The sequence below is a fragment of the Sapajus apella genome, unplaced genomic scaffold (genome assembly GCF_009761245.1).
Source record: "Sapajus apella isolate SASKATOON/1434 unplaced genomic scaffold, GSC_monkey_1.0 scaffold41, whole genome shotgun sequence".
NCBI lineage: Eukaryota > Metazoa > Chordata > Mammalia > Primates > Cebidae > Sapajus > Sapajus apella.
The window spans coordinates 13,619,179-13,644,057 of NW_022436981.1; the positions used below are offsets into that span (position 1 = coordinate 13,619,179).

Genomic DNA, 24,879 nt, shown 5'->3' on the forward strand with positions numbered 1-24,879 from the left:
TAACAATTGTTACCTCTGGGAATGGGAATGGAATTTGGGTAAGTGAAGGCAAACTCAAATTTACAACACAACTTCTATACTTTTTTAGTACTTAAGATAAACTAAACATATATAAGAAGTGATAATGAGTAAAAATATTAGATACAATAAAATGTAATCAAATATATAATACATAATAATAAACAAATGAAAAGTTGGTCCCTACAAATTTCATATCTTAAATGTCAAAAACGTCTAAGAGTTTTCTTCTCACATTTAAATCATTCAAGGAATTACTGTTAAGCACTGGTCTTTCAAAATAGAGAAGTAAAGATACTAAAGGTTGTGGCTATCAATTGGTAAGAGAACTAGAACAACCAGAAAGAATTACACCGCCAACGTAGAAATCAATGCTGGAGGGATCTTAATACACGTCCCTACTGTGACCTCCCAGTGTAACAGATTTGCTAAGTTTTCATCCCTTGGGAGGTTATTCTTGCAGGTAGTTTTCAGATATTGCTAAGTACACTCTGTTGGACAAAGGCATTCATTGCTTAAGGAAGGATAATACTGTGTTTAAGGAGTGCATTCTTTCACAGAAGAGCTAGGACTTCAACATTTGGTAAAAGTAGTTTTCCCAGGCAGCATTTCCCCCAATTTACCATAGTCACAGAACTTTTTGAAAACAAAAAAAAATGGTCATATATCAGATCTATAATTACAGATTGTTATTTTTTACTATTATGTAAATTTTTTTAAATCTGGAAAAATCACCTAAATTTTTATGAAAATTGAAGCTATAATGAAACCATTAAATTTAAATGACCTAATTTCTATCTTTGTGAGGATTTATCTTTCTTTCATATAGGCAAGTTTAGTTTCTTCAGTTGCATAGAGATGTATTTTTGTTTTACAAAATAGATTTGTTTTTATTTTTGTCAACAAACACAAAATATTTTAAATATACAAAGGAAACTGAATCCATTTGGAAATATGATTTCATATTATCGTTTATGACAACACCAAAGCTTATGTAACCAGAGATATACATATTAAAGCATGTATGGCCTAAAAATATTAAAATGTCATTATTTTCTTACACCAATATCACTAATTGTTCTCCTCCAATAGGTAACTTTTGTCTTCCTATGTTATATTCCTCTTTTTGATCAACCTGCCTCAAAGTCTCTATATCAATAGTTATTAAACTTTACATCAGACTCACACACAGTTGCCACTGAAAATGTACTTTCCTGGGCTTTCGCCCCAAATTTTGATTTATTAGCAGAAGGGCCCCAGAAAATTGAATTTTAACAGGCATTTCTGGTAATTTTGAGGTACTCTGTAGATCAGAGCTTGAGAAATAGGGTTATTTATATATATTTTTTCAAGAGATAAATATACAGATCATTTTCAAGAATCACTTATTTAAATATATTTACATTTATATAAATATTTATATTCATAGTACAGATAGTTTTCAAGAGATTCTCATTTACATATAGTCTAGTTTATATAGTCTCATTTATATATATTTTATATTTATATATAAAAATATTTTAATTATTTACATATAAATGAGACACCCTTGAAAGCTATCTGTATTATGGATGTTAAGATGGATTGTAATCAAGGGGTTTTAAATGTATGATTATCTACCAATTAAATTTTAAAATAATCCATTTTATGCCCCCTGCTTAAAAACCATTATATATTTTTTTCCACCAATCTTTAACCCTTGAACAAAATTCTTAACACTCTGCATGTCATAAATAAATTTGCTTATTTTAATGGATTTTAGGAGTTTTAACCCACCACAGGATTTTTATATACTGTTGACCCTTGAACTACACAGGTGTTGGTGGTGCCAAACTGTTGCACAGTTGAAAAGCCATGATCAAATTTTGACTCCCCCAAAATGTAAATTCTAATAGCCCACTTTTGGCTGAAAGCATTACCAATAACATAAATGTCAATTAACACATATTTTGCATGCTATATGTATTGTAAATGGTATTATTATAATAAAGAAACTAGATAAAAGCAAATGTTATTAAGATCATATGGAAGAGAAAATTTATCTACTATTCATTACGTGGAAGTGGATCATCATAAAGATCTTCACCCTCATCATCATGTTAAGTAGGCTGAGGAGGAAGAAGAGGAGGGGTTGGCCCTGCTGTCTCAGGGGGTGGCAAAGACAGTTGTGGAAGAGGTAAAAGGGTAAGCGGGAAAGGTAGGCACACTCAGTGTAATTTTGTGAAACTACACTGTAATTTCTGCCTTTTTGCTTTTCATTTCTCTAAAAACGTTTCTATAAGGCACCAATCCTTCTTCCACTATGTGCTTCAGTTTCAGTACCAATATCATAGAAGTGTCGATGTTGTAAAAGAAGTCAAGAGTAGTCTTGAATAATCCAAACCATTCTGCCAGATTGTCTAATGTCAATTTGTTTTTAGGCACTGCTTTTTCTTTTTCCCATAGTCTGGCATTGGTTTGGAGGCACTCATCACCATCAAGTTGTCGTCTGTTAAATCCTCTGACCTGGTGTCTGTCACCTCTTGAATCTCTCCATGATCCCTATCTTCGGACCCTTCTCCCTTTACCTTCTGTTGTTGTTTTGCCATATCCAGAGTCTCTTTTGTGATTTCTCTGATTGGCTGTGTCATAAGATCATGTACAGCATTTTAACCTGGTTTTCTCCAGCAGAGTTTTATTGTTTCAGGCAGGCTTCATGGCTTTTTCTAGAAGAATGATAGCATCTTCAGTGGTGTAATTCTTCCAGACTTTTATGAAACTCTCTCCACTGGGGCATTCTTCCATAGCATTGACAACCCTTTTCACATTGTACCCTGTGTAATAGCTTTAAAGGTCCTTTTTATACAATCTAGAGGCTGAATTAGATACACTGTCTTAGGGAGCAAGTAGACTATTCAGATGTCTTCAGCACTGAACTCATGGGGTTCTGGGTGGCTGGGGGCATTGTCAAATATCAAAAGAACTTTAAAATGCAGTCCCTTACTGGCAAGGTACTTCCCGATTTCAGGGACAAAGCACTCATGGAAACAATCCAGAAAAAGTATTCTCACCCAGGCTTTCTTGTTATACAACCAACAGACTGGCAGCTGGTGTTTATATTTTCCCTTCAAGACTTGGGAGTTAGCAGCTCTATAAACAAGGGCAGTCCTGATTATAAACCAAACTGCGTTTGTACAAAACAGTACAGTTACCCTATCCTTTCCTGCCTTAAATCCTGGGGTTTGTTTCTTGTCTTTACTAATAAATGTCCTTTGTGGCATTTCTTTCTTCCAGAATAGGACAATTCTGTCTGCATTAAAAATCTGTTCATGAAGATAACCATGTCTCCTCGAGCTTCTTAGTGGCATCCAAAAACGCTTGTGCTGCTGCTTGGTTGGCAGAAGCTGCTTCTCCTGTGTTTGACAACTTTTAAGCCAAACCTGTTTTTAAAATTATCAAACCATCCTTTGCTAACGTTGACTTCTCCTTTTAGATCCTTCATCCTTATTTTGCTTTGTCATATACTAATTTTGCTTTTTAGGCTGGGCACGATGGCTCACGCCTGTAATCCCAGCACTTTGGGAGGCCAAGGCAGGTGGATCACCTGAGGTCAGGACTTCAAGATTAGCTTGGCCAACATGGTGAAACCCTGTCTCTACTAAAAATATAAAAATCTTCCAGGCATAGTGTCACACGCCTGTAATCTCAGCTACTCAGGAGGCTGAGGCAGGAGAAATTGCTTGAAATCAAGAGGTGGAGGTTGCAGTGAGCTGAGATTGCACTACTGCACTCCAGCCTGGACGACAGAGTGTTACTCCATCTAAAAATAATAATAATTTTGCTTTTAAAATTCATATTTGTGTCTATGAGTATGCCTTTCTTATAGCAATCCTGCATCCACATAAGAGATGTATTTTCAATATAAGAAAAAAAGGTATTTTACAAAAAGTGCAAAGTTTTTGCACCTGCCAGCATAGCTGCAGTAACAGTTTCACAAATGTCCTTTTCTTTTTTTTACAATGGTCCTTACACTGTATTAATTTGTCTCAAAATGGTGGGCAATTGCAGCAGCAGACTTCTGTCTATGATACGTATCAAGCAATGAAAGCTTTTCTTGTAATGTCACAACTTTTTTCCTGCTTTTTGGGAGCATTTCCAGAATGACTAGTGGCACTTCCTGTGTGTTTCCTGATGTTACTCAAAGTTTATAGTATTGCACTAAACAATGAAAAATATGCAAAAACCATGAGAGATCTTTTTTATTTGAGACATGGTCTCACTCTATTGCCCAGGCTGAAATACAGTGGCGCGATCTCTGCTCAATGCAGAGATTGACTTCCCTGGCTCAGATGATCCTCCCACCTCAGCCTCCAGAGTAGCTGGGGACAAGGCACATGTCACCATATCTGGCTAATGCTTGGTATTTTTTGTAGAGATGGGGTTTTGTCATGCTACCCAAGCTAGTCTCAAACTCCTGGGCTCACTCAAGCAGTCCACCCACTTTGAACTCCCAGACTGCTGGAATCATAGGCATGACACCGCACCTAGCTGAGATCACTTTTTACTGTAATACACAATTTATTGGAATGATAAACTGCTGCCATGGAGATGATTAGCATCACATGGCATTTTAAGCTGATACTTGCAACAGTTGAGCTCACCACATAGCAACAGGGGGTGGCTGTGAAATTATTACAGTGATATAAAATGCACTATAGTTAATTTTAGGCAATGATGATTTAATACTGCATATTTACGTTCGTTTACATTTATATCAACTGCAAATGGCGCTATGTATGCTCTGTAAATGTAAGTATATGTAAGTTGTGATAAATTTTAAAATTTTATTATAGGAAATAATATAGACTAATATCTATATATATTTTTTGCACTCATAACTTTTTTTAAAAAAATATTTCTATGTGACATGGTTTACCCACAAGTTTTAAAAATTGTCAAAACTCTCCAAGTTTTTTTCACTATATGTATTGAAAAAAATCCACAAATAAGTAGACCCATACAGTTCAAATCCATATTTTGAAAGTCAAAGTCTGTTTACACGATATCAACCCATGAAATTTAGACTTGATATCCTGTATACATGGTAAATTTCCCCTCACCCATTCTCTTCAAATCAGAGATGAATTTAATCAGTCTCCATACCACTGAGGCTACTGAGCCTACATGAGCAACAGTGAGATTCTATTTACTTAGAGGATATTCTAAGAATTAATCATACATCATTTCATATTATTCCTCTTGAAATTTCAAGGCTCAATAAAGCCTCTTTCAAATTATAAAGAGATGGACAGAAAAGAGAAAAATCAAATAAAACACTTTAATTCTTCTCAGTGGTTAATAAAATAATTTAAAAGATTTCTTAGAACACCACAAAAAATATGAACAGTGCCATAGACACAGAGCTTCTAAATTTAAAATCAACAAGATTACTTTATGATGTTGTTTGATGGTAGTCCAGTTTTACCATGTCACTGATATTTATGCCATTTATAATAGGAAATAATCAAACAGATCTGTGCTTAAATCTAGTGGGACTTTATTAATTAACCTGTACAGATAATGAGCCAACATTTGCTTTGTGAGGTCAAAATTAAGGACACAGTGTTTTCACAGTCACTACAATGCCAAATGTCATATTGTAGAAGACCAAAAAGTTACAGATATTGCTTACAAATTTAGTCAATCCTGCAGATAAACTGAGGATTTATATTATCTTAGATAAAGCCTACTTCAAAATGCATTGTAAGAGTTATTCTCAGATTTTAAAACATAATTACTACTACAGTAATATATTATTTTAATAGTGTTTATATAGTAATATTGTTTTGTAATAATTATTATATACATAATTACATTATTACAATAATAAATACAATTGAATTTTCAAATTGTACTATCCAAATTGTTACATGTGGGCTGCTTTCACACTAAGAACTGCTGTGTGAAATTTGTAATAGCAGAATATGAGTTTCAAGTTAAAGTTGGTTTACTCAGCACATACCAAGTATGTGCCACTCCTGGAGCCTGAAAAAGGGGTGAGAAAAAGTATTAAAAATCTGTACAAAAGACTTAAACATCTTACCATAAAACCGCAAATCAAATAAAAACAATTATAGAACCAGTGGGTTTTTTCTTCTCTTTCTTTTCAATCTAAATACAAAATACAGTCGAGCAGGCAAAAAAAGATACCTCCACCTTACAAGCATAATAAAATAGATTAATTCCACATGGGAAATCATCACAGCAATTCAATGTTAATGTTCCCAAATAATTTTATACATGTCTTCCGTATATATGCATTAAAACAATATGCCAAATAATCACACCACAGAAAAGGTGACTAAACAAAAGATCTACTTGCCTCTTAAGTACATGGTAACTTGGACTTGCTCAGCAGTAAACATTACATCATAAAGACAAGCATAACATGTGGTTAAGCAAGAATTGGAAAGGCATGAGGAAAGGAAACAATAAAAGCCTCTATAAGCCAGTGTTGCAACCACACTACAGTGATCCACATGTCTTTATTCCTGGAAAAATGAAACAGCAAACATTTCCAAAATAAAACTGCTAAGGCCACCCTTAATTAAGAAATGTGCACTCACCTCCATAGATCCAGGAAGCATGGCATCCTTTTTCTCCTTTTTATGGAGCTCCAGGGATCTCAGCTCACAGTAGAACCCAAACCCTGCCTACAAATTTTCACTGTGAGCCATAAGTCTCCCTGTACACAATGGGGCTGGCTGGCGGGCAGAGAACTAGAAAGCAAATGCTTTAGATTGCCTGATGAAAAACGTTAACACCAAATACAACATGCCATCAGGATTGAGCACCAGGACAAGAACAGCTATGACAAAACAGCAGCTGAAACAATTCTGTAGGTAATTTGGTTGGCAAGAATTGGCCAAAGAAAACTAACTGGTCAACATGAGAACTTGGTCTAAAAGTGGATTCAGTTGAAAATGAATATTCTCTGCAACTGTTCTTTCAACTACTGGTAAATTTCGTCTACTGCTGCCCTCATATTGCTCTGTCCTCACCAACCACCTAGCTGCCCAAAATAAAATCAGAGTGATTTTAGGAAAAGTAAATTCCAAAATATTAAGTTAGGAAAAGAAATTTCCAAAATATTAAAGACACTTAGAAAGAACCTTGTCCTTTATTCTTAGAATAAAAATTAAAATGTAGTCTAGCAAAATTATCATCTTTTAAAAAGAAAAACACACTAAAAAGCATTCAAAATCTGGGCCTCAATTTTTGTTACAGTATAAAAACAATAAATACTCATAGGAAAAAAAAACAAAGGCAAGAAAAATGCAACGTAATAGATATCAAAAACCCAACTGGGGAAAAATTAAGCAAAGTAATTGAAACATAATTGAACCATATGATTTTTATCCATACAGATTATTTTTATGCATACATGTTTATATATTTCTTAACTATTATATATAGCACATTAAGTATTATCTATTTAAATTGTTTAAAATTTAAAAAATGATTAATACAGAGAAGAAATATAGGCTAAAAGTTGCTAAATACAATAATGAAAATGTAGGAAAGTGAGAAATAGACAAATTAAGTTTTTAAAACTACATGAGAATTTAACAAAATTGATAGCTCAGAAAATACTGACTGAAGAGCCTTGCTTTTAACCAAATTGTCATTGAAACCAACTTGTTTAAAGGCTTGACAAACGCCCAAATATTTTTGATCAACAGATATGCTACCAACAGTATGCAATATACACCAATATGTATTAATATGCATTTTTACATATGTTCATTACATAAAATGATTACGAATTAGACTAAATGACCTAGTGTACTAGTTTCCAATGTCTGCTGTAACAAATTACTACAAACTTGGTTGCTTTATACAACAGAATCTTTTTCCCTCACAGTTCTGCAGTGCAGAAGTCTGAAATCAAAGTCTTTTTAGGGCTGTGTGTCCCCCAGAAGCTCAAGGGAAAATTCCATTATTTGCCTCTCAATTTTTGGTTGGTGCCAGCATTCTTTGGCTTGTGGATGTATCACTCCAATCTGAGCCAACATGGTCTCATTACTTCCTCCTTCTGTCTGTGTGAAATTTTCTTCTGCCCCTCTCTCACAAGGACACTCGTGATGACATTTATGGTCCACTGCATAAGCCAAGATAATCTCCCTGTGACAAGATATTCACTCATATGTGCAAACATCCTTTTTTTTTTCAAATAAGGTAATGTTTACAGATTCCAGGGATTAAGAGCTGATGTCTCTGGGGAGGGTAATTTTCAACCTAACAGAGTCTTTGCTCTGGCCTTCAAAAGCTCGCATTCGTCCCACATGCAGTATACATCCAACCCAACCCAACGTCCACTAAAGTCTTAACTTACTATAGCGAAGTTCAAATTCTTATATCAATAATAAATCACTCAAAAGTCCCAAATTTTGTTATCTAAATCAGGTATGGGTATGATCCATCCTGGGACAAAATCCCTTTCCATCTGTAAACCTGTGACTTCAGAGCAAGTTATCTATTTCCCATTTATAGTGTTAGGCAAAGGATAAGTTATTGACACATGCATTCAAAGAGAAGAAAAGAGTTAGTGATTTCATGCAATGTTGAATCCAGCAGAAAATAATTCATCAGATTTCATGATCTAGGAACACCCCTCTGGGCTTGGGGCCCTGCCCTCTGGGCCAGTAGCTCTGGCCCCGGTGCCCATGATTCCAGCCTTGGAATCACGATTCTTTTTTACTCAAAAGGTACTACATAATTGAAGCCAAGTAGTTTTATCAGCCCGCTTCCTACCTATAACAATTCTGAGCGTCCAACAGCCTACCCTTATTTTGTCTTATCTCTACACCTTTCATTCCAAACTGGCAGAGTTACTGCTGATATAACATTTCAAAATCTTGTTAGTCTCCTGTATATATAATGGGGATTTACACAATTAGACAAGAGGCTTCTCCCCAGGTTTTTCTTGGATAATCTCATATCTTTATTTGTGGTTTCCACTGGGCTGGTTGAATTGATTCATGAGTCCTATACCTAATCTCTTCAGCACTAGCAAACTGTGTCCAGTCACAACTTTAACCTTGTTTCCAGCATGCTTAACAATGAATCTGCTAGTTTTAACATCTTTTGTGATCCGCATAACCAGGATATTTCCCACATCATCACACGCTGGTTCCTTTTTGCTTAACAGTTCTTTCCTCAAATATCTTTTCCTCCTCATACTTTACTATAAGTAGTAAGAAAAAAAAAAAAAAAAACATGCTCTATCTTTAGCACTTTGCTTGGCAATCTCCTCAGCTAAATATACAAGTTAGTCACTTACAAGTCTTACTTGCCACACAACTGCAGGACATAATTTAGCTAAATTTTCTGCCACTTTATGACATAGTGTCACCATTCTTCCCGTTTCCTATAGCATGTTCCTCTTTTATCCTTTATCAACAGTGCCTTTAATGTCTATTCACCTAGCAACAGTGTGCTGATAATGCTAGACATATTTTCTAATATTACAAACACTTTTGCCACCATGACCTTCACTTCTTCACTGAGCCCTCACTATCAGTCTTTAACATTCATATTTCTACCAGTAGTCTGTTCAAGGCAATATAGACTACTTCTATCATTTGCCTCAAAATTCTTACAGCCTCTATATATTACCCAACTCCCAAGCCACTCCACATTTTAGGTAGTTAGGCACTTAATTTCCGGAAACAAAATCTGAATCAGTTAGGGTTCCAGCAGAGAAACAGAACCAATTGAAATATATGAAAGTACGTATACATACACACACATGGCAGAGATTTGTTGCAAAATATTGGTTTATGCAAGAATAGGGTCTGGCTAGGCAAATACCAATCCATAGGACAGGCAATTAGAAGATGTAAGCTGGAAACTCTGAGGCAGGAGCTGACACTGTAATCCATAGAGACAATTTCCTCTTTCTCTAGGAAACTTCAGTTTTGCTCTGAGCATTCAACTGACTGGATCATGTCCACCAAAAAACCCAAGATAATCTCCCCATCAGAAGATCTTTAACTCAATCATAGTCATTTCTGCAAAGACCTTTTTATCCAAATAAAACAACCTTTACAGGTTTCAGAAGTTAAGATCTGATATTTTTGAGGGGGAGGTATTTTTTAATCTACAACTACTAGTATTTACAGAAATTTATCTAAAATTCCTTGAATCTGACTCACCATTTTTTATTGAAATTAATTTCGATTTTTACAAGCCTATTATTTTCTAATTATCTCAAAACATAGACCTTCTCTTAAAATGCCTTTGTAATTATTTAGATATGTTCCTTTTGAAAATATTTTAGGATCACTTGCACTAGTCAAAAAGACTCTTCCTGTTCAATTCCCTGCTTACTATTTGGTCTCCCCCTGTATCCATCCATGCAGTAAGACTTTGGAGAGTAATCTCTTATCCTATTCACATCCAGTGGATCCTCAACCCCTGCTTATACCTCTCTAGTTCATTTCAAATCAGTCCCACTCTCCCCTTCCCAACTCTGACTATACTTGCTTTAGTTGTTACTAGAGGTGACAGAGCTCACTAACTGCTGCCAGTCAAAAGTTTTAAACATAAGACCTAACACTATAAAAACCCTAGAAGAAAACCTAGGCAATATCATTCAGAACATAAGCATAGGAGAGGACTTCATGACTAAAACACCAAAAGCAATGACAACAAAAGCCAAAATAGACAAATGGGATTTAACTAAACTTAAGAGCTTCTGCACAGCTCTTAAGAAACTATCACCAGAGTGAACTGGCAACCAAGAGAATGGGAAAAAATTTTTGCAAGCTACCCATCTGACAAAGGGCTAATAACCAGAATCTACAAAGAACTTAAACAAATTCTCAAGAAAACAACAAACAACCCCAGCGAAAAGTGAGTGAAGGATATGAACAGACACTTCTCAAAAGAAGAAATTTATGCAACCAACAAAAATATGGAAAAAAGTTCATCATCACCGGTCATTAGAGAAATGCAAATCAAAACCACATTGAGAAACTATCTCACGCCAGTTAGATGGGCAATCATTAAAAAATCTGGAGACAACGGATGCTGGAGAGGATGTGGAGAAATAGGAACATTTTTATACTGTTGGTGGGAGTGTAAATTAGTTCAACCACTGTGGAAGACAGTGTGGCGATTCCTCAAGGATCTAGAACTAGAAATCCCATTTGACCCAGCAATCCCATTACCGGGTATATACCAAAAGGATTATAAATCGTTCTTTTAGAAAGACACATGCACACCAATGCTTACTGCAGCACTGTTTACAATAGCAAAGACTTGGAACCAAACCAAATGCCCATCAACAATAGGCTGGATAAAGAAAATGTTATACACCATGGAATACTATGCAGCCACAGAAAAGGATGCATTCATGTCCTTTGCAGGGACATTGATGAAATTGGAAACTATCATTCTCAGCAAACTGACACAAGAAAAGAAAACCAAACACCACATGTTCTTACTCATAAGTAGGTGTTGGACAATGAGAACACATGGACATAAGGAGGGGAACATCACACACTGGGGACCGTCAGGGGATGGGGATCTAGGGGAGGGATAGCAGGGTGTGGGGGATAGGGGAGAGATAGCATTAGGAGAAATACCTAATGTGCATGACGTGGGGATGGATGCAGCAAACCACCATGGCACATGTACACCTGTGTAACAAACCTGCATATTCTGCACATGTACCACCACAGAACTTAAAGTATAATTAAAAAAAATAAAAAAAAAGTTTTAAGTGGATAAGTAGGGCTCCCATTACTCTCAGAATTCAGCGCAAACAGCATTATACCTAAAGCCCTTCCTGGTTTGGCCTCTGTCTATCCCTAAAGCCTCACCTACTGTTTCTATCACTTCCATTTCATGTACTGCAGGGCAGCCTGAACTACTGTCAGTTCTTCTCAGAATATGCTTTCTTTTGCTTATTTTGGAACATGCATGCTACTCACTCCTGCCTGGCCAGGCCAAACAGCTAGCTCACTCATATTTATTTTCCAGAATTTGGCCAAGAGTGTTGCATTTTTAAGAAGGCAACCCTATACATTTTAAATCAGTAAATTATATGTGGATTATATCTCATAATGTTGGGGTTTTTTGTTCTTGTTTCTTTTGAGATACAGTATCCCTCTGTCACCCAGGTTGGAGTGCAGCGGCGTGATTTTGGCTCACTGCAACCTCTACCTTCTGGCTTCAAGCGCTTCTCCTGACACAGCCTCTAGAGTAGCAGGGATTACAGGCGCCTACCACCACGCCTGGCTAAGTTTTGTATTTTTAGTAGAGATGGGGTTTCACCATATGTGCCAGGCTGGTCTCAAATTCCTGACCTCAAGTAATCCACTTGTCTTGGCCTCCCAAAATGCTGGGATTACAGGCATGGGCCTCCACATCTGGCCTGCAATTTTTTTTTTTTTTTTAAGAATGCATGCCTTTCAGCATTCTTATGTAGGGTTATACACACCTTCCCCACATTTCAAGCTCCCCGCACGCCTACTTTCACAACATTCACACTGTGTTGCCATCTGCTGGCTCATCTGGCTCCTTAATTAATTAATCTTCACTTTCTCCTCAATTAGTACAATGTTCGGTACAAAATAGATACTCCATAAATACTGTTGAATAAATAATAGAAAGAATGTAATCCTTAAACATAGCAATTCATGGTTGAAACAAGTTAGAATAAATCTACCCAGTGTTAGATTTGAGTTTACAGTTTCCTGAATCGAAGTTAATTAGGTATAATTTACTGCTTAGAAAGTAAATTACTTTTAGGATTGAATTACTTTTAGGATTGACAAATACTAGCTTTCAAATTCAAAGTATTGACATGTGAATGTACTTGTACTTTGACGTAATATAATCATTTCCCAAGAAATTGTAGTCCTAGACATTAATTTTAATTCTGGCAGTTAGTGTTCATATGTATCAATCTGCTTACAGGGATGAATCACCATTAGACTGACATAAGCTGTGTTTAATTAGCTTTAAAGTATTTTTCTAAGAGCTTCTGTCCTTCCATCTGAAGCTCCATTAATTTTCTTGGCTGCCGTATTATAGAATAAAGTGAACATGCCCTTTATAGTAGAGCCAAGTCATTCATTACAACTCCTTAAAATCATTACTCCCACACAATGGAAGAATCTTTATTTGTGTCACAAAATACATAAACTTTAGGGATGTTTTTTTCTATTTTCAAAGCTTTTCTACAAGTGATAAGAATCAATTCGCACAGAATAATAAAAACCAAGTTTTCATTAATTGTAGAAATTAAAAAAAAATAGCTTGTAATGCTATCTGCTCTTATTTGGAAGAAAATACAGACCAGAATTGTTTCCAGACATCAGCAAATTTGAGATGCTTAACCTATTAATTGCTTTCCTAAGAGGCTGCATTTCCTGGCACAGGAAACTTGACTTCCTCTTTGCCATTCATCAAGAAAGAGAGGGGAATGGAAGAAAAGAAGTAAAGAAGGCTCTTCTGTCTTCCCCAATCCATTGAGCTGGAATAGGTGAGTCTTAGTAACTCCCAGTTTTCCATCCACTAGATTTAGAAGGAAAGATTTCATCTCAATAAACTCCGCTACCCCAGGCACATTATTGCCTGCCTCAGCACCTTGTTTGTCTATCTTTTTCAACCTGGTAATTTAGTTAGGCAGTCACTGCTTCTCTCATCACTGAAGCTAAACATTATAAGGATGTAATGAATATTGGAAGGAAAGAAAAAAAGAAAAGAAGGAAATGGTTAAAATCTAAAGGGCCACACTCCCTGAAATGGTAAATTATTCTAATGCAAAAACTCTACACAGGAATAAGTTTGAATAAAGTGGGAGCAGGCAGGGCCAAAACAAACCCAAATCAGTGTCTGCTTGGGGATAAAAGTGAGAAACCAGCAACCGTGGGAAAGGAAAACATCATCTAAGCACTCCTCGTTTTATATCTAATATTTCTTTTCTCTGTTTAGGTTTTATTAAGAGATTTCAATAGCATTATGTTCAAAGTAAATATGTACTCCTCATATTGAAATTATGGTCTACACAGACTTGCTAGTCAGCTTGCCCTTTATAACATTGTTTCTATGGGAAAATGAGTTACAGATTCCAAATAACTGACTCACAAACGTTTACAACAGTCACATCCTAAATTATACCCAAGGTCTCATGTCTATTGTCTCTTATTTCCCTCTTCCTCTTTTTCCTTCTCTTCTTCCCATTCACCTTTCTCTCACCTCTCTTTCTGTTTCTTATTTTCTCTCTGTCTGTCTCTCTCTCTCTCTCTGTCTCTCTCTCTCTCTCTCTCTCACACACACACACACACACACATTATACTCTGAAACAATAACATAAACAATCACACCCAGTCTCATATCCAGTTACCAAGTCTCATAATCCTTCTTAAATAACAGCAAATATGGCTCAAAGATGTTGAGCTCTCACTACCCTGTTGAACTGACTCCATGCCTATTAATGCCCACTCGAGGACTTCTACTTCATACCTAGTCTGTCAAAACAGCCTGCTAACTAGTGCCGTTTCCTGTTTCTTCTCCTTTCCAGTCATTCCATGCACACCAGAAGCTCATAGAGTGCCTCCAAAACACTTCTTTTTACTATGTTATCTTTTTTTCTCACAAAACTTCAATGACAAATGAATAAGGTTTACTTTTCAAACTTGCAGTCAAGAATCTCCGTTTTATGGTCCTAGCCACGTTTCTACCTTTACTTTCTAACACCCAACAGGGACCCTTTCTCTGCAGATTCAGGACCTCATTAAGATCATTTTATTATTTCCTGGGCACACCTTTAAGCATCTCACATATGTGTCTTCATTTAGATTAGTTCCCTCTCTCTCATCTTCCTTTCGTTCTCAGTCATCCTTTCATGAACAAATCTAGCCAAACAATTTTTTAAAATTTCCCACGTAAGCATCACAACCCTATGAAGTAAGCATTATAAGCATCTACACCATTCACACTTACAGAAAGATATACAGGGATGTGAAGTGGCTTCTTCAAGTTCACACTGCTGAAATGTAGCAGTAATATTCTCCAAACTCTGGATTTCTGACTCCATATCAGATTCATATTTGGCACATACTATAAACAATGGGTAATTATGTGTATCATTTTTTCAACCTTCCAAATTAAATTATAAGCTCCCAGAAGACAACAGCATTATACAGAACTTGCCCCAGTGCATAACCATACACAGGAAGAAATTCAATGAAAATTTTATCAAGTAACTCTAAGAGCAGCTTAATCCCTCTACCCTATTTAGGAAGCGTTGGTGGTACCTCTCTCCTTTTTACATACAATATTTAAGGTCTGAAATCTCAACTGAACACTTTGTGATAAATGGCAATGCATCTCAGCTACTACTTCACTTCTTAACCTAGCTCCCCACAAAGCAAATTTCAGATTTCTTGAGGGTAGGTACATTTGATGAATAAAATGCGATCCGCTGGTATTTAAACGTTGGCCATGAGTTGTAGGAATAAAATTTGGGGGCAAACTATATTTTTAAAACTTACCTGAAGTTAAGAATCACCTGGAACTCTTGCTCAAAATATAGATATCTAGGATTCAGATTCAGTACTTTAGTGTTTTCTTAGTCATGTTTCTCTACCCCTGATTTTTATTGAGCACAAAGTCCCAAAGAGCATACTATGAAACAATAGATGAGTAGTAAAGTGACATGGACTAAAAGCTCAGCGGCAGACCATGATGTTTGTGTTAACCACGCATTCGTTCGGGCATGAGTGCTTGCGGTTGTGACTCATACTGTTTGCAAAATTCTTCCTGGTTTCTGAAGAGGATTCAACATTTTGATATTTTATGGTGTTTCACAAAGAGCTTCTACAATATCTGAAATCTGGAAGTCACTGGACAAATAATAGGGCATCTGGGAGAAGAATTTCAGGAGTCAAAGGATTTCATAACAGGAAAAGAACTTCATCTTTTAGAAGTAAATGAGAAGGTACTCACAGGTTCTCCCCGTGGTCCATCCTGCCCCGGAGCACCAGGGGATCCTGCTTCTCCCTTTCAATGAATTGAAAAAAGAAAAAGAGAATTCAATTTTCCAGTCTGCTTACTAAATAACAGTATATAACATCACATATTAAAGAACATTAGATACAAACAGAAAAATATAAATTACTTCTGGATTATTGATATTAACTTTTCCTGACATCAAATAGCCTTTTCAGAAATTCATAAAGTGACGATATAAACAACAAAAATGTGTATATAATGGCAGATAATTAAGTTAGAAAATAACTGTGGTACTGTATAGTCATTCTTATGAGAATAGACCATCTTATCTCCAATGTAAATGTAACCAATATTCAATATCAGTCTTATTCATATTTACTTTTTCATTTTTACCTTAAAATTGATCATTATATAGAATCTAATTTGACCTTGCCTCCAAAGAGTTTTATTTTAAGGACAAAATAAAACTGTTATTAGGAGCGGAATTATTTACAGATTATTAGTTGAAATTATCTGGCACTTTAGTGTATAACTTTTTAAAATAAACATCTTAAATGCATATTTTAGGTAGCTGTTACAATTGTAATTGTTTTTAGTTATATGTATGTTTACATTACTAGGCTCAGATTAAGCATCTTAGTTTACAACTACCTTTTGGTAGCTCAATTTTTTTCCCAAATGAATCAATTGCTAGTAAACAAATGTATCTGATGCTTTATCTACTAAAACAATAAATATTAGCTAAACATAATTGTAAAATGTATAATATCTGCAGATTAGGACAACTATTAAACTGTCTGAGCAAAATAAAGGATAGCAAGGGAAGAGCCTGCTGACATACACACATGTACAGACCCCCAGACTCTTTGAAACCTAGCAGTCAATATGAGTCATGTATTTGTTTCTGTCCAGAAAAATGCTGCATCATAACAAGCAAAGTTCTCTGCAAGCATTTTGCCATACTTGTTTCATACCAGAAAGAACATTTTATCCTAGGTGAAAGCAAGAGAGGAAGTAAAATAAAAGCATTTTCCTGTAAATGTCTCAAAAACCTGAGTTGAAATAAGTTTAAGGGGGAAACAGTCTCAGAATGTAATGCACTGAAGCATATTACAACACTGTCATCCATAATTTCATATTCTAATGAATTTCCCAAATTATTGAAAATGAAGCACAGAAGAGTCCCTAAAACTTGGCAAGCATAATCAGCACTTAGAAAAAATTCATCCATATCACATTATATAAACAACAATTCTCCCACTTGCATGAATTCCTGCATTTTATTAGAGCAGAAAAATATTAACTAAAGCCAAATATTTCAACTGCACCAGTTTTATTTACAAACACTAGATGATAGTTGAGGATAGAAGGAGCAAAGAATAATGATTTCCTAAAAAATAACCAAATTAGAGAGAGAGAAGTTATTGGTAATCCAATAGTTCTACAGAAAAGCATATAAAAATACCCAAGGAAAAAATGTTGGATCCACTTAGTTTGAAAGTTACGGTTTAAAAAACCTGAAAAATTCAAAACAAGGGATGTGTCAGGTCCTAATACTACAGAGAAACAATGAAATATTTTTATCTGAACTCATTACTCGTATCAATAGTGAGAAGAAATCTCTCATATTAGTAATTCTCAAATATGGTCCTCAGACTACGCAAGATCAACTTCTTCATTTCACATGAGAACTTCTTCGGAATGTAAAATTTCAAGCTATACCATAGCATACTAAACCAGAATCTCTGGGTGGGGGCCAGCAGTCTGTGATAATAATTCTTCCAGATGATTCTAATGCAGCCATTTGAAAACCAGCACTGCTATAAGTCATTAGATCATTTAACTTCTCCTACTTCCAGATACTGTCAGATGTGACTTATAAAAAAATCTGTAGTTTATATTTTCTTTATATAAAATAAAGAGGTTAAAGAAGTTACTGAATAGTAGAAACAATTAATTTAAAATTATTAGGTTGGTGCAAAGTAATTGCAGTTTTTGCCATTAAAAGTAGCGGCAAAATACATGATTAGATGACTACTTTGATTTATAAATAAAATCTCTGCTTTTATCTTTTTGTCCAATGACCTAATATTATTTTAATTAGCTGCAGTTAAAAAAAACATAACCAGACATTAGCAAGGTTTATCAATAATGAACTCCATAGTTATTTGAGGATTTAACTTATTGTGTTCTTCCTACTTTATATTAGACACTTAACATAACTGAATAAATTATCATATTCTTTATTTTCTATAGCAGTGATTCTCAAAATTTAGCTTCATCTGAATTACCTGGAAGGTTTGTTAAACTGCAGACTGTGGGCCCCAACCCAGAGTTCCCGATATGGTAGATCTGGGGCAAGTCCCCCAAATCTGCCTCTCAGATGACTTTACAGAAGGCGCTGAGACTGCTAGAATTGGGACAGCACTTTGAGAAACACTACTCTAGCCCAGATCTCAAGACAGACCTACAGACTCTTTCTGCACTGACGAATTCCTCTCTTCTATGAACTACTATAGCATTGTATAGCTTTTCACTTAGCACTGAATTTTATTATTGCTAGGATGTTCAGCATGTGTGTTGTTTATATATGCTATTTGCTTGACTTGCACATTCTTTAAAGGTAGAAAACTTAATTTATATGAGTTTTTTTTAATCACCTACAATACTTAGACTAGAGCCAAACATAATATAGAACTACAGATACCCTTCTTTACAATCATTGGAGCATACCAAGGAAGGAGGAACAGACTATTTATTCTTGTTCAGTTTCAAAGAGATAAAGGAAATGGGAAAAACATGTGTAGATAAAGTTCTTACCATTTACTGTTGGACAATTATGCAGTTAGTTATTACAAGATAATGGCTAGTTACCCTTACCTAGGAATATTCCCTTCATTTTTTAATAATGGATTTTAATAATATTTCATCAAGAAATGAAAAGATAATTTCCACTTGGCATTTTCCTTGAAATAATCAAATGCAAGATAGAATCAGATTGTGAAACTTAGTATTCTAACCAGAACTTACCCTGATCACTTGATTGCTTTTATGACCTGGATAACCTGGTGCAGATCAATTTGTTTGGCATTTGAAAAAAAGCATACAACATGGCCCCATCTCCAACTTAGTGTTTTTCTATTCTGTTATTAACTCCCTTCTTGGTATAATATAATTGAGAAAATGTCATGCTTAACATTATTCCCCAATCAAATTTCTATAGCACAACAAAACAGTTATTGAACAAAAGGAAATTTAACTAAAACCAGACATGAAACTTGCAATGCATGTGTATTTTCTTTCACGCTATGGTCTCTGGTATTTACCCGTAAAAAACAAAAGGATGGAAAATAATTTGGTTTGCTTATAGCAATCCTGAAAATCAGGTGGGAGATATGGTTTACTGATCATGAAAATACAATTTAATTTTGAGGAAGATCCTTGTTTTGTTATCAAAGAAACACTTCATTTTGACTTTGATCTTATGGCATATTTCAGTCTTCATTTGTAAACAAATCTCTAGCATGACTGCAGATGTACTGAAGATGTAAGGGTGAGGAAGTTTCTCCTGGCTGGCCAAGTAAACAGACAGGACATTTGGAAGGCATCATGCACAGCAGTGAGCACACAAACTAGACCTGCAACCCTCACTCTCCATGAAACTGCGCATGTTTGGCTGAATCCCTTCATCCCTCTGAAACTGATATTGTGCGTAAAAGGCCATTAGTATTCCAAGCTTCTTCAATTTTGTTTTTTAAGAAAATAAAGTAAGAGTCTTTGTGAAAATGCCTTATGCAACTCTCGGCATAGAAAGGGAGATCCACTGCACCAAAAAGTTGAGGTTTTAACAATCCTTTATTCATGACATATTTTCAGCTGTATTGTTTTCAAATAATATATGTTATTTCGATACTTGAACTGCTATAGTTTGTCATTATAATTCTGGCAAAATGAGTATTTTTAAACATAAGGCCAATTCTTCTTTATTCTAGTTAAAATATCATTAAAAACATTAGGGCCACCAGTTTCATCATTATTTTCTAAACTAGGAGAGAATATTAGGGTATAAGATGATTTCCAACAAGTTGACGAGCAGACTTTTCATTGGTTATTAAGTTATGGCTATGTCACCTTGGACAAGTTATTTACTCTAGTTCTTTGTTTCCTCATCTGTGAAAGGCTAAATTTTTTCCTCTTACAACTCATGATTTATGAGATTAATGAGAAAATGCACGTACAGTGCTGTAAAAAGAACCAAGCTCTTGGAAAGTATCCAATGAGTTATGCCGTTTGTTATAATCTGTCCTTTCCTGTCTTTGCTTCTTTGCATATCCAGCTTAAATACCATATTTAATTATTCCAACCACATTCTAACTAAAATTCTTGCCCTTTACCTCACTGTGCATCCACTGTGCTGGTTTATGCAAATTCCAGTGCTGAGTAAACCAAACTGAAAACAGCCTCAGCCTATGCTTATGTTCTAAGTATGGCTATGGAGGAAAAATACTATTACAATCATACAGATTATAACTTCCAGTTTTAGCTGGACTGCATGCAACTTCTATATTTCCTTTATCTCCTCTCTGCCACATTTTTTATGTATGTAGAAAGTTTCTGATACATAAAATATTCTCCAATCAACGAAAGCTTTTTTTCTCCTTTTCCCAAAAGGTTACAACTCCCACATTCTAAGAAAAAATGGGAAACAAACATTCTGCCACCAAACCAACAAACACACTTACATGCATTTGCGCCCATCCATTCCTCTTTTATTTTATTACAGTAAACAGGGGTCCTTCATCCAATCCAAGATAATTCCTTATAACTCTGTTCTATATCCCATTCCTTCCCCTTCTCCAAATAAGATGGAGCTCCTCATCTGTATATAACTGCTTACTAAATATCTTCCCTTGAATGTACCACAAGAATCTAAAATCAACACATTACGTTTCTCACTCCTCCACGTCCCCAGCAGAAAACACACCAAGTCCTATGCAGTAATCTCATTAACTAAAGAAACTGCTAACTTCATTCTACATAAAAGAAGAGAAAATCTACAACTAGCAAGCCCAGCAAGTTACCTAAACATGTACAACTCTGCTTATTATTTCAAGTTAAAATATGTACAGGGTATTTCAAGTTTGAAAAGAATTGGCAGATAATATCCAAACAAAACTACCAAAAGAAAAAAAATCATAACTTTTCAGATTTTCTTCACACAAAAACATAAAGTAGAAAAAAACTGAAACAAAACACTGTAACCTGGATTAACAAACATTATACAAGTACTTTTATTTGTTAAAAAAATTCAGAATGAAAATGTATTAATGGAAAATATGAAATAATAATTTATTTGGAAATCAAAAAGATAAAATTGCCTCAGATAAGATGAGAATGATGATGATTAAATGACGAGAAACCAAGACAGAATAGATTTAACTGAAAATTTAAAAAAGCAATGAGGAGAAAACTAGCAGAGCCAATAAAAATAGACTTTTGAAAGACATTAAAAGGATCAGAAATGATAGAAGTAGAAAACAAAGAAATTTCAACATATCTGTAATTGGAGTCCTTGAGATATAAACCAAAATAAATAAATAAATAAATAACAGAACTTCTATTTAAAATTATAATTCAAAGGAACATTCTGGAATTAAAAAAAAAAAAAAAAAACCTGAATCTGCCTTTCAAAAGCTTTTTGGAGTAACAGATTTTAAATTCTGAGACATACACTATTAGACTTTAAACGCAAAGTTGTTTTGTTTTAAACCTTCATCTTCATATGAAAAAGAGTCCCTTACAAATGAAAGACAACTACATTGACATCAGCAACATACATGATGGCGGTGTAAGCAATATTTCTAAGAAACTCAGAAAAGAAAAACAGTGAGACAAGGGTTTTATAGTTAACCAAGCTGTCATTCAGATAATAAAAGCATAGAAAAAAATACTAAATATGTTTATACATCATTCTATACTAAAAGTACAGAAAAACATGTTAAAATATCAGAATTCAGAGTACTGTATTCAAAAGTCCTTCCAAAGGAGGAAAACCTTTATTAAACCCAAATGATAACTGTGGAATATTGATAAAGATGCTGGTAACAAACACTGAGTATATTTAATTGCAGACCTGAAACAAAGGTAAAGTATAAAAAATAGTTTATAAATATTAGACAATCTGAAAAGGTAGAAATAACATAATTAAACAAGAAGAAAACAATAGGGAAAACATGAAACTATAATAAATTCATAAATTTCCACATAGATAATAGAGTATAATTTAAATTTAACACAACAAAGAATGGATGATTAAGGAATGTAAAGGGAGAATAACAGAATTCTGAAACTGTTATTTACAAGAAGTAGTAAAAGTGGTATAAAGATCACCAAAAATATATATATTTTCTTAAATCCCAAAAAAATTAAAAGCAGAAAAGAAAATGACAACAAATCACATTGAGAAAGAAATATAGTAATTATAGCATAATTCACATAGTAAGATAAGAAAATTATATCGTATTATCACAGAGATGAGACCAAACCTATGAGGCAATAGGTGAAAATAATCTATTAAAATAAAAATATTCTGATGGCTTTAAGAAGCAAAGACCAACTCCACACTTAATACAAGAGATACAGCTAAAACAAAGTGACTCAAAAAGCTAAAGTTAGACAATAGAAGGATGGGCAAAGGTGCAGCAAACAAATAAAAATAATCAGAAAGAAAACATGTAATCCTGATACCAGAGAAGGTAGGATTCAACTGAAAAATTATTAAAGGAAACAAAAAATATATTTTATAATGCTAAAGCCACAATTCAAAATGAAGACATAGTGGTTAAAAATATATATCTATACAATGAAAACATAGAAACCATAGTCAGGAATCAGAAGATGAAAGAAAAAAATAGACAAAAATGCATGAATAACAGGACACTAATACACCACTCTCTGTTCAAGACAGGCCAAACAAAAAATTAAGTTATAGAAGATCTAAATAAGATATTCAATAAGGTGGTTCTTATGAACGTATATTGAGTTTTATACTCTGAAAATAGAGATTTACCTTCTCATATGCACAGGGAACATTCCTGAAAATTAAACATACAATAAGTCAAAGAGAAAAATTCACTAAAACTTATAAAGAAGAAATTATACAAACATTCTCTGATATAGTGCAATAATATCAGAAACTGGCAACAAAATCTAAATAAAAGGCTTTTTACCCTAAAAACATTTTTTAACTCTTTAAACAACTCTTAGGAAATAGAGAAATAAAAACCAGAATTGCAAAATTTCTTTTAAAAAAAGTTAATGAAAACACTGTATATCAAAATCAAGGGGATACAATGATGATAAAAATATTCATAATTTAACTACTTAGATAAAAAAACAAAAAAAGAATGTAAATGAATTCAATTCTCAACTGTAAATGCTAGAAAAAAATGTAGGAAAAAAGAAGAAAGAAAGAAAATGAAAAAAATGTAAAAAAACATTTAATGAAGTACAAAAATAAATTACAATGTTGGATCTGTGAAAAAATCCAACACAGGAAGGAAATCAGAAAGTTACACATAAAAGTAAAAAAAAAAAAAAAAAAAAAGAAAAAAAAAAAAAAAGAAAGAAAAGTATAGAGTGAAATGACTAAGGAAGAATAATCATTAAAACAGAGAAAACTTTTTAAAATTCATGAGAGGAACTTGCACCATTTTATACAAGTCACTTGAAAAATATAGATTAAATAATAGTTTCCTAGAAGAGTGAAGGTTACTATTACTGACCCCATGAGAAAAAAGAATGCTTAAACAGACAAATTCCCATGGAAAAAATAAGAGAAAGTTACCCAAGAACAACAACAACAACAAAAAAGCAAGCTCACATGACAAAAGGGAAGAGTAGGAAAAACCCTGAAGAGCTTGATTTCAATTGTAAAGCATCAATAAGAAGCTATCATTACAACACACATAATATCAGGAATGAAATACAGGACACTACTGCAAACCCACAGACATTAAAAGGACAAGAATAAGGCAATCTTGCAAACAAAATATGCCAAGAAATCTGCATATTAAATAATGTGGACAAATTCATAGAAAGGTACAAATTGCCCAAGTTTGCTCAAGAAGAAAGATACAATCTAAATAGGTGTATTTTTTTTTTTTTTTTTTTTTTTTTTGAGGCGGAGTTTCGCTCTTGTTACCCAGGCTGGAGTGCAGTGGCGCGATCTCGGCTCACCGCAACCTCCGCCTCCTGGGTTCAGGCAATTCTCCTGCCTCAGCCTCCTGAGTAGCTGGGATTACAGGCACGCGCCACCATGCCCAGCTAATGTTTTGTATTTTTGGTAGAGACGGGGTTTCACCATGTCGACCAGGATGGTCTCGATCTCTTGACCTCGTGATCCACCCGCCTCGGCCTCCCAAAGTGCTGGGATTACAGGCGTGAGCCACCGCGCCCGGCCTGTATTTTTAATTAAAATATTTCTTAGACATATAACACACCTACAAAGCTCAGGCCCAGAGGGCTTCACTGGAAACTTCTACCGAACATATAAGGAAGAAATGACACCAATCCTACACAAATGCTTTTAGAAAATAAAAGCCAGTATTACTTTGTTATTAAAGCCAGACAAAAATATCAAAAAAACAAAACTTCTGATCAATATCATCCATGAAAATAGAAACAAATAATATAAAATATCTGCAAACTGAATCCATTAATATATAAAAAGAATATTATAAGATAACCAATTGTGGTTTATCCCAATAATGCAAAATTACTGTAACATACAAAAATCAATGTTGTATATTAAGAAAATATGAGAGGAAAACCATATAATCAAGTCAGTGAAGG

The 24,879-nt window shown here is 34.5% G+C and overlaps 1 protein-coding gene across 4 annotated transcripts in view; it reads right to left on the reverse strand.

Moving 5' to 3' along the window:
- Nucleotides 1–24,879, reverse strand: part of COL21A1 (collagen type XXI alpha 1 chain) — a 191,111-nt gene that overhangs the window by 27,706 nt on the left and 138,526 nt on the right. For 3 of the 4 annotated variants that reach the window (XM_032299751.1, XM_032299750.1, XM_032299752.1), the window contains one exon: nucleotides 16,021–16,074. In XM_032299751.1, coding sequence (XP_032155642.1) covers nucleotides 16,021–16,074 — 54 coding nt within the window. Of the gene's footprint in view, nucleotides 1–16,020; nucleotides 16,075–21,827; nucleotides 22,182–24,879 lie in introns of those variants that run through there. The other variant, XM_032299753.1, reaches the window with a different exon arrangement.